This window comes from Vulpes lagopus, chromosome 16 (assembly GCF_018345385.1).
Source record: "Vulpes lagopus strain Blue_001 chromosome 16, ASM1834538v1, whole genome shotgun sequence".
NCBI classification, from domain to species: Eukaryota; Metazoa; Chordata; class Mammalia; order Carnivora; family Canidae; genus Vulpes; species Vulpes lagopus.
Window position 1 is genome coordinate 11,895,243 of NC_054839.1, and position 16,843 is coordinate 11,912,085.

The 16,843-nt window shown below is 41.8% G+C and overlaps 1 protein-coding gene across 5 annotated transcripts in view; it reads right to left on the minus strand.

Moving 5' to 3' along the window:
• Window positions 1-12,056, minus strand: part of CLYBL (citramalyl-CoA lyase) — a 285,596-nt gene extending 273,540 nt beyond the window's left edge. For 4 of the 5 annotated variants that reach the window (XR_005984055.1, XM_041731042.1, XM_041731041.1 and 1 more), the window contains exon 1: window positions 11,943-12,056. Coding sequence is in view for 3 of the 5 variants with exons in the window: in XM_041731042.1 (XP_041586976.1) it covers window positions 11,943-12,031 (89 nt within the window). In the remaining 2 variants the exon portion in view is untranslated. The remainder of the gene's footprint in view (window positions 1-11,942) is intronic. The other variant, XM_041731043.1, reaches the window with a different exon arrangement.
• Between the last annotated feature and the right edge of the window lie 4,787 nt (window positions 12,057-16,843).

Genomic DNA, 16,843 nt, shown 5'->3' on the forward strand with positions numbered 1-16,843 from the left:
ATTAAAAAAATATATCTAAATTTCCACCTTAAGAAGCAAGAAGAAATGGGCAAATTAAACCCAAAGTAAGCTTGACATAGGAAATAATAAAGATAGGAATATAAATCAATGTAACAGAAAACAGAAAAACAGGAAAAAACAAATAAAACTGAAAGATTTTTTTTAAGATTTTATTTATTCATGAGACACACACACACACAGAGAGACAGAGAGAGACAGAGAGAGAGAGACAGGCAGAGGGAGAAGCAGGCTCCATGCAGGGAGCCCGATGCGGGACTTGATCCCAGGTCTCCAGGATCACGCCCTGGGCCAAAGGCAGGCGCTAAACTGCTGAACCACCCAGGGATCCCTGAAAGATGGTTCTTTAAGAGGATAAATAAAACTGACAATACTGTAGCCAGACCAAATGACAACGAAAGAGAAAAAAAATAGGGAGAGGGGCACGTGACTACTGATGGTACATTATACCCATTAAAAGGTGACAGGGCCGGCAGTGGGAGTGAGGGTTAATTGAAAATGGGCTTGAGGGAATTTGGAAGATGGCAATTTGGAGGGATCTAACACTGGACTGTAGTGATGGATGCACAAGTCTATGAATTCACTAAAGATTATTCCACACTTACAAAAGATGAATTTTTAAAGTTATTATTATTTTTAAAATAAATTTTATCTATTTATTCATGAGAGACACAGAGAGAGAGAGTCAGAGACACAGGCAGAGGGAGAAACAGGCTCCACGCAGGAAGCCTGACATGGGACTCGATCACAGATCTCCAGGATCACACCCTGGGCTGAAAGCGGCGCTAAACCGCTAACTCACTGGGGCTGCCCAAAAGATGAATTTTTGATACACAAATTATACCTTATAAAGCTGTAAGAAAAAGGATAAGGCATTAACATGAACAACTCTTAAAAAAAAAAAAAAAAGAACAACTCTTATGTCCCTGAATTTGACAACTTAGATGAAGGGGACAAATTCCTTGAAAGACACAAATAACCAAGAAGAACGTGGATAACCTCAGTTACCTTATATCTATTAAAGAAACTAAATTTGTAGTTTAAAATTTTTTTACAAAGAAAACTCCAGGTACAAACGTTTAAGTAAAAAAATACTGCGAATTTACACTAACCATTCCAGAAAATAGAACACTCTCCAATGAATTTTTTTTAAGATTGTATTTATGTATTTGAGAGAGACAGAGATAGCGAGAGAGAGCAGCAACAGGGAGAAGAGGGAAAAGCAGACTCCCTGCTGAGCAGGAAGCCTAAGGGGGGGGGGGGCCAGAACCCTGAGATCAAGATCTGAGACAAAGGCAGATGCTTAACCAACTGAGCCACCTGGGTATTCCTCTCCAATGAATTCTATGTGGCCATTATTATCCCTATACCAAACCCAGACCAAAATAGTACCAAAAAACTATAGGCTAATGTTCTTTATGAGCACAGATGCAATAAACTTTAAAGATTTTATTTGTTTATTTATTTATTTGTTTCTTTATTTGACAGAGTGCAAGCACAAGCAGCCAGAGTGGCAGGCAGAGGGAAAGGGAGTAGCAGACTCCCTACTGAGCAGGGAGCCCTATATGGGGCTTGATCCCAGGACCATGGAATCGATCATGACATGAGCTGAAGGCAGATGCTTAACTGACTGAGCCACCCAGGCACCCCCAAATGCAAATAACTTCAGCAAACCGTTAGCAGATTCAATTCAACAATATATAAGAATAATACATCATGGGGTGCCTGGGTGGCTCAGTTAATAAAGCATTTGACTTTGGCTCAAGTCATGATCTCAGTGTCCTGGGATGGAGCCCCACTTTAGGCTCCTCACTCAGCATGGAGTCTGTTTTTCCCTATCCCTCTGCCCTTGCCCTTGCTCACCTGCTCTCTCTCTCTCTCTCAAATAAATAAATAAAATCTTTTAAAAAAATCATACATCATGATCAAGTAGAGTTTATTCCAGGAATGCAAAGTTAGCTTAACTTTAAAAATCAATCTAGGGCAGCCCCGGTGGTGCAGCGGTTTAGTGCCACCTGCAGCCCAGGGCATGATCCTGGAGACCTGGAATCGAGTCCCACGTCAGGCTTCCTGCATGGAGCCTGCTTCTCCCTCTGCCTGTGTCTCTGCCTCTCTCTTTCTCTTTCTCTCTCTCTCTCTCTCTCTCTCTCTCTCTCTGTGTGTGTGTGTGTGTGTGTGTGTCTCTATGAATAAATAAACAAATCTTAAAAAAAAAATCAATCTAATTAACATCATATTAACACACTAAAGAAGAAAAGCCACATGATCACCACAATAGATACCGAAAAAACATTTTATACATTCAAATCCATTCTTGAGGGCAGCCCGGTGGCTCAGTGGTTTAGCGCCGCCTTTAGCTCAGGGCGTGACCCTGGGGCCCGGATCGAGTCCCACCTCAGGCTCCCTGCATGGAGCCTGCTTCTCCCTATGCCTGTGTCTCTGCTTCTCTCTCTCTCTCTCTCTCTCTCTGTGTCTCTCATGAATAAATAAATAAAATCTTTAAAAAAAGAGAAAAAATAAATCTATTCTTGATCAAAATTCTAAGCAGGGGTGACTTCAACAAAATTGCAGAGAAAGGACATTCAAAAACCCAATCTTCCATAAAAGCAAAGAAACTATTGGCAAAAATTGTCAAAATCAACATTTTTAGAACTCTAGAAATTAATCAGAGGCTTGCAGCAACCTGGGAGCATTTCTTCAAAAAACACAGAAGAATCTCGGTAAGAACAACAAACTATGTGGGTGTTGTGGTTTTTTTTTCTTCTTTCTTTTTTCTTTTTAACTTACCCACTCCTTCTCCCTGGCTCAGAGGTAGCCTGAAAACCAAAAGCCACAATCGTGGTCTTAAACCAGCAGCCTGGCAGCCACTGGAGGAAGCAGGGCAGGGTTAGAGCTCTTTTAAAGCACCATTTACAGAGAACTGACAACTATCTCACCTATCCAGTAGTCCCCTAGAAAATCCCACTTCCAAGGCTCACCCAGTTCAGAGCCTGAATCGTGGGCATAGCATTTTCCCTGAGAGCGTTTGTCAAATCAGAAGCAATTATTTAATATCATCGCCACCTGAGACAGCAGATGATAGAGCAAACAACAGGGAAACTAAAAAGCTTAAAAGGAAAAGCTGGACCCAAGAATATATAATGGAGAAGGAATGGTCTCTTGAATAGTGTTGAGGTAACTGGATAGCCACATGCAGAAGAATAAAACTAGACCACTGTATTACACCATACACAAAAATTAACTCAAAATGGATTAAAAACTTGAATATAAGACCATAAACCATAAAATTCTTAGAAAACATAGATGGTAAAGTCCTTGACATCCGTCTCAGCAACCTCTTTGTGGACTGGACTTCAAAGGCAGGAAAAACAAAAGCAAAAATAAATAAATGGAACTACATCAAAGCAAAAAGCTTCAGCACAGCAAAAGGAATCATCAGGAAAATGAAAAGGCAACCTACTGAATGGGAGAAAATATCTGTAAAACATATATCCGATAGGAGGTTAATATCCAAAATATATAAAAGGAATTCATCCAACTCAACAACAACAAACAACCTGATTAAGAAATGGAGAAAGGATCTAAATAGACATTTCTCCAAAAAATACATCCAGATGGCCAACAGGCACATGAAAAGATGTTCTACATCACTAACTACTAGGGAAATGCAACTCAAAACCAAAATGAGATATCACCTAATACCTGTAAAAATAGCTATTATCAAAAAGACAAAAAATAACAAGTGTTAGAATGTAGAGAAAAGGGAACCCTCACGCACAGATGGTGGGATTATAAATTGGTACAGCCACTGGAAAACAGTATAGAGTTTCCTCAAAAAATTAATAGAACTACCATATGACTCAGCTATTCTTCTTCTGGGTATTTATCCAAAGAATAAGAAAACTTTAGTTAAAAAGATATACGCACTCCTGTTTCTTGTTATGTTCACTGCAGCATAGTTTACAATAGTCAAGATACAGAAATAAAATGTCCATCAGTAGGGTCGACCTGGTGGCTCAGCAGTCGAGCTTCTACCTTCAGCTCAGAGCATGATCCTGGAGTCCTGGGATTGAGTCCCACATCGGGCTTCCGGCATGGAGCCTGCTTCTCCCTCTGCCTATATCTGTGTCTCTCATGAATAAATAAATAAAACCTTTAAGAACAAAATGTCCATCAATAGATGAATGTTATATATATATAATGAAGTCAAACTCAGCCATGAAAGAGAATGTAATCTTGCCATCTGCAAAAACATGGATGAACATGGGTATTATGTCAAGCAAATTAGTTAGATGGATAAAGACAAATATAAAATCTTACTCCTATGTGGAATCTAAAAAACAACAGAAATGAATGAATGAAACAAAAATAATCTCATAGATACAGAGAACAGACTAATGGTTATGGGTTAAGGGGGTGGAGGAGTTGACAAAATGGTGATGGACAGTAACTAGATCTATTGGTGGTGATTGCTATGTGTGTATGCAGATGTCAAGTTATAAAGCTGTATACCTAAAACATATAATTTGTTTAAAAAAGGAAACGCTGGAAAACAAAATGTCCATAAGAAGTTTTGAAAAGCTCTGACATATTCCTGGGATTCTAAAAGGCCACACACATGTGCAGAGCTATTGCCGGCAGACCCACCTTAAAAGAAATACTAAAGGAAGTTCTTCAGACTGAAAGTAAGTGATCCCAGACAGTAATTCAAACTCTTACTCACACACACACACACACACACACACACACAGAACTGTGGCAAGATAATTAAATATAAATCCATATTTCTCCTCTTTTCTTATCTAATTTAAAAGCAACTATACAGAAGAGCATTATATAATTGTGTTGTTAGGTCTATAACTTATAGAAACGTAAGATATTTACTGGCAACTAGACAAAGATGAGTGAAAGCAAAGATATATTAGGCTGAAAAAAAAAAATGGCACCAGATGGTGACTCAAATAATTAGGAACAAACGAAGAGGACCAGAAATAGTAAATAAGAAGGTAACAATAACAAATACTATAAAGCGTGTGTGTATTTGCATCTCCTTCTCTAAATTTCTATTTTTTTAAGATTTTATTTATTTATTTGACAGAGAGTACAAAATGACTGCCCATTTTAAAAATAAATAAATGACATAAAATTATATAAGTAGAACTATAACAGTGCATACTGGGTTTGCAACATATAAATACAATATGTATAAAAATAATACCATTCAGCCTGGAGTCTGCTTGAAATTCTCTCTCTCCCTCTGCCCCACTTCCCTCTCTCCTGGCATACAAGCACCCTCATGTATGTGCTCTCTCTCTCTCAAATAAATAAATAAATAAACCTTTTTGTTAAAAAAAAAAAAATTAAGAAAAGAAGAGGGCACCTGGGTGGCTCAGTCAGTTAAGCATCTGACTTCAGCTCAGGTCATGATCCTGGGGTCCTGAGATTGAGTCCCATACCAGGTCCCCTGCTCAGTGGGAAATCTGCTTCTTCTCCCTTTCCCTCTGCCACTCCCACTGCTTGTATGCTCTCTCTCTAATAAATAAAAATTTTTTTAAAAAGAGGAAGAAAAAAAAGAAAGGAAATAGAATTATATAGAAGGAACATTTCTCTATCTTCTGGAATTAAGTTAGTATAAATCAAAAGTAGATTCTGAGGGGCAGCCCGGGTGGCTCAACGGTTTAGCACCACCTTTAGCCAAGGGCCTGATCCTGGAGACCCAGGATCGAGTCTCATGTCAGACTCCCTGCACAGAGCCTGCTTCTCCCTCTGCCTGTGTCTCTGCCTCTCTGTGTATGTGTGTGTCTCATGAATAAATAAAATCTTAAAAAAATTAAATTTAATTTAAAAATTTTTAAAAAGTAGATTCTGATAAATTAAGATCTATATAGTAATATATATACAATGGAATATTGTTGAATCACAAAAAGGAATGAAGTTCTGATACATGCTACAAAATGAATGATTCTTGAAAATATGCAAAGTGAAATAAGCCAGAAACAAAAGAACAAAAATTGTATGATTCCACTTACATGAAATATCTAGAATCAGCAAATTCAGAGAGACAGAAAGTAGATTAGGGATTACCAGGTACTGGGGGAAGGAGTTATTACTCAATGGGTTCAGAGTTTCTGTTTGGAGTGATGAACAAAATTTGGAAATAGTGGCAAGGGCTGCACAACAGTGTGAATGTGATAATGCCACTAAATTGTACACTTAGAATGGTTAAAATGACAGTTTATGTTACATATATTTTGTTTTACCACAATTCTTTAAAAAAAAAAGTATATGATAAGCCCTAGAGTAATCACTAATAAAAAGCCCTTTAAAAATACAAATACAATTAAATGGGGTGCCTGTGTGGCTCAGTTGCTTAAGAGTCTGCCTTCAGGTCAGGTCATGATCTCAGGATCCGGGGACTGAGCCCTGCATCAGGCACCCTGCTCCATGGGGAGCCTGCTTCTCTATCTCCCTCTGCCTACTTGCTCCCTCTGCTTGTGCTTTCTCCCTCTCTCTGTCAAATAAATAAATAAATAAAATCTGAAAAATAAAAATACAATTAAAAAATTAAAAAATTGTTAAAAATCATTAAAGAGATTTAAAATAGTAAAACATTACAAAATATTCATTTAATGCACAAAAAAGCAGTAAGAAAGGAACAGAGGAACAAAAAGGACATGTGACATACAGAAGCCAATACTCAATAAACACACCACATAAAAGGAAAACTACAGACCAATACCAGTATTTCTCATGAACATAGATGGAAAACCCTCAAGAAAATATAAGCAAATCAAATCCAACAATGTAATAAAGAGAATTATACACCATGATCAAGTAGGATTTATTCCAGGTATACAAAGCTGGTTTGACATTCAAAAATCAATTAATGTAATCCGCCACATCAACAGGCTAAACAAGGAAAATCATATGATTATATTAATTGATGCAGAAAAAGAACTTGACAAAATCCAATATCCATTCATGACAAAAAGCAAAAGCAACTTAAAATGGATTATAGACCCAAGTGTAAAACATAATACTGTGAAACTTTTAGAAGGCAATACAGGAGAAAATCTATGTGACTTTGGTTTGGCAATGAGTTCTTAAATATAACAACAAAAGCAGGGGCTCAGCCCATTAAGCATTCAGCTCAGGTATTGATCTCAGGGTCCTGCGATCTCAAGGTCCCAGCTTCAGGCTCTGTGCTCAGCAGGGAGTCTGCTTGAGGATTCTTTCCCTCTCCCCCTGTCCTCTCTCAAATAAATTAATAAATCTTTTTTTTTAAGACGTTATTTATTTATTCATGAGAGACAGAGAGAAAGGCAAAGACATAAGCAGAGGGAGAAGCAGGCTCCCTGCAGCGAGCCCAATGTGGGACCTGATCCCAGGACCCCAGGATCACGCCCTGAGCCAAAGGCAGATGCCCAACCACTGAACCACCCAGGTGCCCCTAAATTAGTACACCTTTTTTTTTTTTTAAGATGTTATTCATTTATTCATGACAGAGAGAGGCAGAGACACAGGCAGAGGGAGAAGCAGGCTCCAGGCAAGAAGCCCGATGTGGGACCCAATCCCGGGACTCCAGGATCATGCCCTGGGTGGAAGGCAGGTGCCAAACTGCTCAGTCACCCAGGGATCCCCTAAATTAGTAAGTCTTAAAAGAAAAAAAAAAGGCAAAAGCATGGTCCATGGGGAAAACAATCAATAAGCATGATTTCATTAAAATAAAAAACTTCTAAAATAAATAATAAAAAACTTCTGTGAAAGACACTATTTAGAGAATGAAAAGACTAGTCACAGACTGGGAGAAAATATTTGCAAAACATATATCTTATAAAAGTCTTGTATTTAACATATGCAAAAAAATCTTAAAACTTAGAAATAAGAAAACAATCCAAGAAATAGGCAGAAGATCTTAATAGCCAGCTCACCAAAGAAGATACACAGACAGCAAATAAACATCTGACAAGATGCTCAACATAATTTGACACCAAAGAACTTCAAGTTAAACAAATTAATGGTAAAACAACAACAGAGGGGCACCTGGGTGGCTCAGTCAGTTAGGTGTCAGCCTTCAGCTCAGGTCATGATCCCAGGGTCCTGGGATCCAGCCCTACATCAGGCTCCCTGCTCAGCAGGGAGTCTGATCCTCCCCCTGTTCATGCCTTCTTACTTACTGTAATAAATAAATAAAATCTTTAAAAAAAAAGAGAGAGAGAACAACAGATACCAGTACACACCTATTAGAATGACTAAACAAAAAAAATTTTTTTTAACTGCCAATACTAAATGCTGGCACAACAACAAGAACTTTCATTGATGATGGGCAGCATGCAAAATGGCACAGGCACTTTGGAACATAATTTGGGTGTTTCTCACAAAGCTAAATTTATACTTTTACACACAATCATACTCTTAGGTATGCAAAGCCTTCAGGGGATCAGGAGTGCTGTGGAAGCTACCAGCCCACAAGCATTAATGGGGCAGGTGCCCACCTTCCAATCAGCAGCACTATGCCTAAACAGCTCACTTCCCCCAAGCACTTCTCGGAGACTGTGTGCCTGCAGGGCCAGGCCAGGGACCCAGGGAGGGAGCAGACCTCCTGGGGCTCCCAGCCTGAAGACTGCTAGGGACCCAGAGGGAGTGCCCTGATTAAATCTGTGGGGATTAAAAAACCTTCCCGGAAAAAACAAATAATTAATTTCAATTAATCTGAAAACTTATGCACATAGAGCACCTGCACAAGAATGTTTAGCACAGGGGAACCTGGGTGGCTCAGTGGGTGAGTGTCTGCCTTTGGCTCAGGTTGTGATCCAGGAGTCCTAGGATCGAGTCCTGCAGCAGGCTCCCTGTGGGAAGCCTGCTTCTCCCTCTGCCTATGTCTCTGTCTCTCATGAATAAACAAAATTTAAAAAAAAAAGAAAAAGAGAGAGAGAATGTTTAGAGCAGCTTTATTGAAACTTTATAGAAGCAACTAAAATGTTCTTCAGTCAGTGAACAAATAAACAGATTAACTATGAAACATCTCTACAATGGAATATTCAGCAATAAAAGGAGTTATGAAGCCATGAAAAAGACACAGAGGAACCTTAAGGCACATTGCAAGTGAAGGAACACCATCTAAAGGGACTATATACTACATGACTCCAATTATACAACATTCTGGAAAAGGCAAAACTTTAGAGGCAGGAACATGATCAGTGCTTGCCAGGAATTCGGAGGAAGAAGGATGGATGAATAGATGAAGCACAGAGGCATTTTTAGAGAAATGAAACAATTCTGTATAGTACCGTTATGGTAGATACATGATACTATGTATTTGTAAAAATCCATAGAATTTTATAGCAAAACAAGTGAACCTTAATATATGCAATTTAAAAATTCACATGGGAGGTAAGAGACCCCAGGAAAGAATGCAGACTGTGACAAGGGAATCTACCTGTATCACAGATGTATGAAACAATCTCACTGAAGGGGACAGGACGAAATGCCACCAACCTAAGTAACTAAGGAAATGAGTGGAACTGCACATAAGTACTGTACTTTTGACAGTTTTTTTCCCATGGAGTATGATCTAACAATCCAAATACTGCTATATGTGTATGATGAAATTGGATGGTGGGAGCCAGGTTTCTTTTCTTTCCTTTTTGGTTGGAGGAAGGGATTAGGGAGGGGGAGTAGCACCAAGTTTCTAATTCCAGTAGTAAAAACTGATCAATAAGGAAAGGGGAGGAAGCTAGAATGATCCATGTGGTAATAGATTAGAACTGGAGGTAGTATGAACTCATGTTTAGCCTAATATAGATACAATGGTTACATATAGAAATATTTAGGGGTATCTGGATGGCTCAGTCTATAGAGCATGTGACTCTCGATCTCAGAGCCATGAGTTCAAGACCCACTTTGGGCTCAGAGCTTACCTTAAAAAATATGTATTTATAATAATACATGCATGGGTTGCTATTCACACATCTATTTCTTCACTCTGTCAGTGGAGAGGGGTTAAATGACACTCCTACCAAAAGCACTGCTAGGAGTGGGGCGTTATGCTCCCTCAAGTGGAGGGCCAGGTATGTACATAAATTGAGCAGTGGCTACAGAAAGCAGGGCCAGAATAAGATGAAAAGGACAGCATCAGGGACAGTACTACATCAGGGGAAATATTGGAGACTCAGAAGAGCAGCCAGGAATGGTCCCTGTCTACCAGCAATGGTGCTAATGCTCTAAAAACAGAAGGAAAAGCCACCAGAGGCAGGCACATCCACCTGAAACTTAAGCACAACCCAAGGGGTAGAGACTAAGGTATCTCTAAGCAGACCTTTCTAAGTTGGCATTTGACACCTTTACTTCTCCCATCTCTGTGTGTTCTGAAGGGGCAGAAACCTAGAGGACTTAAACCCATGGGTAGGCTCTCTGAAGCACCCAGCATTGAAAGCTTGCTGCTGTGGCCTTAGTAGGATCTGTTAAGCGTGTAGAGAATGAGCCAGCATGCATGGCAAAGAGCACCGAGAGATGAGCCCCACGCTCATCTCTTAGAAGTAGGTGACTGCATGTGGTGACTGGATCTGTTATTAAACAAGCCTTAGAAGCTGGCCTGCAAGAAAAGGGGCCTGCTGGAAGGGTCTGGGTATATTGCCTCAGCAGCATCTCTGGTTCCAGGGGTGATCGCCTGAACCCAAGGGCATGTTCCAGGCTCAGGTTTAGGAATGCGGAAGGTGGGATGCACAAGATCGGGTAGGTCTCAGCTCCGGACACACTGGTGAGTCAGGAAGCACGGAGCAGGCAAATGTAAGCAGCTCTGGACCAGGAGCCATAAACTTGCTTTTGGAACCAAACTCTGCCATTCTCATCTGGGCATCACTTAGCATCTCGAAGCCTGTTTCTTCATCTTTACAAAGAAGTCTTCTGACTTCTTCACATGGTGGTCAGGAAATCAAATGAGATAACGTGTGTGCATGTAGTTGGCCAACTACCAGACCAGCGGTTCTCAAAGTGTGGTCCAAAGACACCTGGGAGTTCCCAAGATCCTTCGAGATGGTCTGAGAGGTTTCCCTCTTCCAACTAGCACCTGCCTGCACCCAGAATTCCTTTGTAAACTTCTTCCAAAGCAGTTGATGGGACCAGCTGTCCTTTATTAAACTAAGGATTTTTTCAAAAATATAAAACGATGCTTCTCTTTCACGACCTACGTTTGTGTTGACATGTTATGGGTTTATCATTTATAAATGAGTGCTTTTAAATTTTATTTTAGGGATGCCTGGGTGGCTCAGTGGCAGAGTGTCTGCGATCGGGCTCAGGGCGCGTGATCCCGGGGTCCGGGGATCAAGTCCTGCATCGGGCTCCCCGCAGGGAGCCTGCTTCTCCCTCTGCCTGTGTCTCTGCCTCTCTCTGTGTCTCTCATGAATAAACAAAATCTTTTAAAAAAATTAAATTTGTTTTAATTCCTCACACCATAAGAATTAATAGGCAAAAGAGAAGCTCTTCGGGGTCCTCGACAATTTTCCGGCGTGTACAGGGGATCCCGAGACCAGTCCGGGAGCCTCTGTGGGGACAAACGGGTGGAGGGTGTTCTCAGCCGGCGAGCCAGCCCTCAGGGGCTGATTCCGGGACCCTTTTATAAAACAGCCGCGCGTTCGCGGTTTCCACTTGCGGGAAAGGCTCGTTTTGTGCTTCTGGGGCTGCTAAACCGAACGTTTGTACCCATTTCCCGGGCCCGAGCAAGGACCCTCCCACAGGAAAGCACGCGCGGGAGAGGCGACCCTGAGGCGACCCTCGCGGAGCGTCGGCGACCTTGGCAGAGGTCGAGCCTGCGCGCGGGAGGCGCGCGGGGCTCCCGGCCGGCGGAGGGTGCGCTGGGGGGTGGTTCGCGACAGGTACTGGGGAGGCCGGGCCGGGCGGCGGGGGACTCGGGGACCTGCACTTACAGCCTCAGCAGCGCCGCCGCCGGCGTCCCAAGTGGCACTCTCCGCAGCAGACGCAGCGCCATCTTCCTGACGCGCGCGCCCCGCCTCATTCCTGTCCTTCCTCGTTACGCCCCGCCCCCCGAGGGGCCGCCCCACGTGGCCCCGCCCTCAACCCAGCCCCGCCCCTCCCGCAAGCCACGCCCCTGCGTGAAGCACCGCCCGGAGCCGGGGGAGGGTCCCTGCTGCCGGAAACTCCTCTACGGTCCCGGCAGGCCCAGCAGGACCTCCGGATGGGTGGCCCTTTCTTGAGCGGTTTTTTGGGTGACTGAAACCAGTTTTCTCGGTGCTTCTGGGTTTTTTTAAGGCAACTTTTTTTCAAATTTTTTCAAATTTTCTTTTTTTTAAGATTTATTTATTTATTTATGATAGAGAGAGAGAGAGAGAGAGAGGCAGAGACACAGGAGGAGGGAGAAGCAGGTTCCATGCAGGGAGCCCGACGTGGGACTCGATCCTGGGACTCCAGGGTCGCGCCCAGGGTTAAAGGCAGGCGCTGAACCGCTGAGCCACCCAGGGATCCCCCCCCCCCCTTTTTTTTTTAAAGATTTATTTATTTATTTATTTATGGTAGACATAGAGAGAGACAGGCCAAATTTTCTAGGGATTAGTTTCTTTTGTTGTTAAAAGTACTGCCTAGGGGATCCCTGGGTGGCTCAGCGGTTTAGCGCCTGCCTTTGGCCCAGGGCGTGATCCTGGAGTCCTGAAATTGAGGCCCACATCAGGCTCCCAGCATGGAGCCTGCTTCTCTTCCTCTGCCTGTGTCTCTGCCTCTGTGTGTGTGTGTGTGTCTCTCATGAATAAATAAATCTTAAAAAAAAAAAAAAAAAAACTCCCTAACAAATTTGTGAGCCTCACCGTGTGCACACTTTAGCAGTTAATCCATTATGGAACATATATGCCTGTAGTAGGATCAGAACAGCTGTGGGCAACTTTTGGGGCCAGAGAAATGCTTGCTGAACACTCAAGCAGCAAACACAACTCTTCACTCTAACTCCTTGCTAGTGCTGCAGGAAATACAACTACTACTTTACAGTTGGGGGACTCCTAAGGTATTAAAACAGACTTTACTAGCTGTGTGACTTTGGGCAAGTTACTTAAGTTCTCTTTGTTTCAGTTTCCTCCTGTATAAAATGGGAATATAAATAGTACTCACCTCATAGGGCTGTTACAAGGATATGTTGAGTTAATACCTATAAAGAGCTTAAAGCCTTGCTGGCCCAGAGCAAGTGTTCAGTAGCATTCATTCTCATTATTATCATCATCATGCCAATTCCCTTCTTGAATTCCTTAGGTGGCTTCCAATGGGAAGCATTTAGAATAAAATCCAAGTTCTTCACCACAACCCTGCCTATCTCCACCTTATTTCAGGCCCACATTTTTTCCACTTTTTAAAAGTTCACTAAGCCATCTCCCACTTCAGGGCCTTCCTGCATGCTGCTCCTATCCGGAGAACACTCACAGAGATACCTTCTCGTCCTCCAGCACACTTAGACCACCTGTCACCTGCCCAAAGAGGCCTGCACTGACTTCCCAGAGTGTCCTCCCAATATATTTCACTGCCACAGCAACCTGATGGTTTCCATCACAGCCCTCATCATGATATTTGGAGATTTGTGAATTCACTTTCTTATTGTTGCCTTTCCCTCAGGGATTCTCAAGGTGGGAGGGAACTGCTGCCCATTGATCATAGGGCTGGGCTTTGGGGATGTGTTATGACCATTAAGGGGGTAAAGACTAGTATTGTGTAGGCAGTCCCACTCCCAGAAACCAGACTAGTTCTCTGGTTTGAAAACTCCATCTACAAGAATAGACTGTGAGCTCTTGGAAAACAGGGACCTGGTGTCTCTTGTCAGTGTTGGTGCCACCAGCACCTGGGTGAGTGACTTGTAACCAGTAGGTATTTAATAAACATAAAACGAAAATGTTCCACCAGCCTCATTATAATTCCAAGAACTGCCGTATGAGTAGTTATCTTTATTAAACATGCCCTGGACCTTATGGCTTTTTAGGTAAAGTAGGACCTCCAGTGACTCATTTGCTGATCCAATTTCTTTCAGACTCTGCTTGAAGAAATTGTAGCTATGCTCTTTCTCACCAGGACTCCTGTGGTTTTGTTGAGCTTCTTCATGAGAGGACTAACTCATAGGTATTAAGAACTGTTTTCTAATATTTGTATATTTGAAAATAAAGTTTTATTAACTTCCCATATTTCTGGCTATAATAGAGAAAGGAAACCAGAGTTCCTCCTTTGAGGCTAGTCAAATCTGTTTTTATTCACAGCCTCCAAAAGTAAAATAAAAGTACATGTTTGCCTCAAGAACATTTTAAAAATATGAAATTGAGCAGAGACTCATTATCCTGTTAAATTAGGCAATCCAATAGGGTAAGAACCTTGCAGAGATCTGAGAAAGAAGAATAAGGGCCAGAAACATTACCTCTGGAGCATAATAAGCTCAGGGGTAGCAATGGTGGGCACTAGAATAATGAAGCAACACTGATAATTATTGAAGCTGGGTGGCTGGTACATAGGGTGGGAGTGGGGTTGATTATATGTTCCTCACCTTTGTACATGTTGAAAAATATTCTTAACAAAAAAATTAAAACAAAAATCAGTTCAATTAATACTTAGCATAGAAAGAGCCAAAGGCAATTTTACCCAGAACCATTGAAGGTTAAGCCTCAGGGCCCCTGACTTGAATAGGCCCCTTACAAGTCCCTCCTACTGTGTGTTCACAGGTCATTTGTCTTTGTAAAAGTAAGATATTTTAACTACCATTAGTCAGGGTACTTTCTCTGTATACTGCAACTTACTTTCTCTCAAGCTTCTTTTGTGTTGGGTGGTGTTGGAGTGGCATTTTTAAAAAATGTTATGTAATTATTTAAGTAATCTCTGCACCCAACATGGGGCTTGAACTCTTGAGCTGAGATCAAGAGTCACATAGTCTACTGACTGAGCCAGCCAGATACCCCTGTGGCTGCAGCAGTTTGAGGGTCCAGTTAAGCAGAAGTTGAGCTGAGCTATATTTGGCTTAGATCTAGTAGAATGTGTTTATGTGATTTTTTAAATGCATTTTTAAAATTTATTTATTAGAGAGAGAGATGAGGAGGGGCAGGGGGAAAGAGAGAGAGGCAGACTCCCCGCTGAGCATGGAGCCCAATTCAGGGCTCCATCCTAGGACCCTGAGATCATGACCTAAACCAAAATCAAGAGTCAGCAGCTTAATCGACTGAGCCACCCAGGCACCCCTATGTGATTTTTGAAAAGATTTTATTTTTAAGTAATCTCTACACCCAACATGGGGCTTGAACTTACAATCCTGAGATCAAAAGTTGCCTGCTCTACTGACTGAGCCAGCCAGGCACCCCTGTATTTATGTGATTTGCAAGCACTTCCATGTTTAGTTATTATTATCTGTCCAGGTTTAGGATTGCTTTCTAGGAATACTACTGCCCAGTGTGCTGCCTCACCTGTGTAGACATGCAAGGCCAGAGGTCATGTTTCAATAAGAATATGTTTCTAAGGCATGTGGCCCAGAAATATGTGGGTCATAGAAGAGAAAGTTTAAAATATATGAAGCCAGAGACCATCTGTGGACCGCATTTGTAAAATTGCAAAGAGAATGTTTCGTTCTTATCTGTATCGGGTCAATGTGGAAACTCTCCTGTCTGGAATATACTCTAATGGCGTTGTAGTGGCTTTCACACTGTTGATCAGCTCAGCTGGCACCACTTCTCCCAGAATTTCCTTGACTATGTAGTTCCACGTTGAGATTGTTCAGAAGAGATATTTGTATGAGAGCTAGAAGGTGGAAGTGAAGCAACAGGTCAGCATGGGGTACCAGACACTGTGGCCATATATGCATGCCTGTCGTTCTGTGGGTTCTGTTGATATGGGGCTATCAATGTTAAATTCCTTCCTTTGGAGATTATTTACAGATCTCATTACTTTACATTTGTATCCACCTAGTTTTTTCAACTCAAAAATTTTAAAAGATTTTGTTTATTCATGAGAGACAGACACACAGAGAGAGGACAGAGACATAGGCAGAGGGAAAAGAAGGCTCCCTGCAAGGAGCCTGATGTGGGACTCAATCCCAGGACTCCAGAATCAAGACCTAAGACAAAGGCAGACGCTCAACCACTGAGCCACCCATGTACCCCAACTCAAACAAATTTAAACATTGAATGATTGCTAACCTCAAGAAGCTATCTGAATTCAGAAACATGCTACAATATGGATGAACTTTGAGGACATCATGCTCAATGAAATACCTCATGCTCAATGAAATAAGCCAGACACACACAGTATAATTCCACTTCTAGGAGTTTTCCAGAGTAATCAAATTCAGAGTCAGAGAATGAAGGTTGCCAGGTGCTGAGAGGAAGTGGGGATGGGGAATTACTGCTTAATGGGTATAGAATTTCAGTTCTACTAGATGAAAAAAGGTCTGGAGATGGATAGTGGTGATTGTTGCATAATAATGTGAATATATTAACCACTACTGAACTGTACACTTAAAATGGTTAAAAATGATAAATTTTAGTGTTTTGTATATTTTACCACAATAAGAAAAAAGATTTTATTTTCTGTAGACAGAGGGAGCTCACATGTGTTTCAGGGGTGGGGGTGGAGGGATAGAGTGCAAGGAGGGGAGGGGCAGAGAGAATCTTAAGCAGGTTCCACACCCAGTGCAGGGCTCAACCCTGGGCTCAACCTCCTGATCCTGAGATCATGACCTGAGCTGAAATCAAGAGTCAGCCGCGTAACCAACTTAGTCACCCAGGCACCTCAAGAGAAAAAGATTTTAAAAAGAAAGCTATTCAGTATAGTGAAAGAGGCAGACAGGTAAATGGGAAAAATAGGT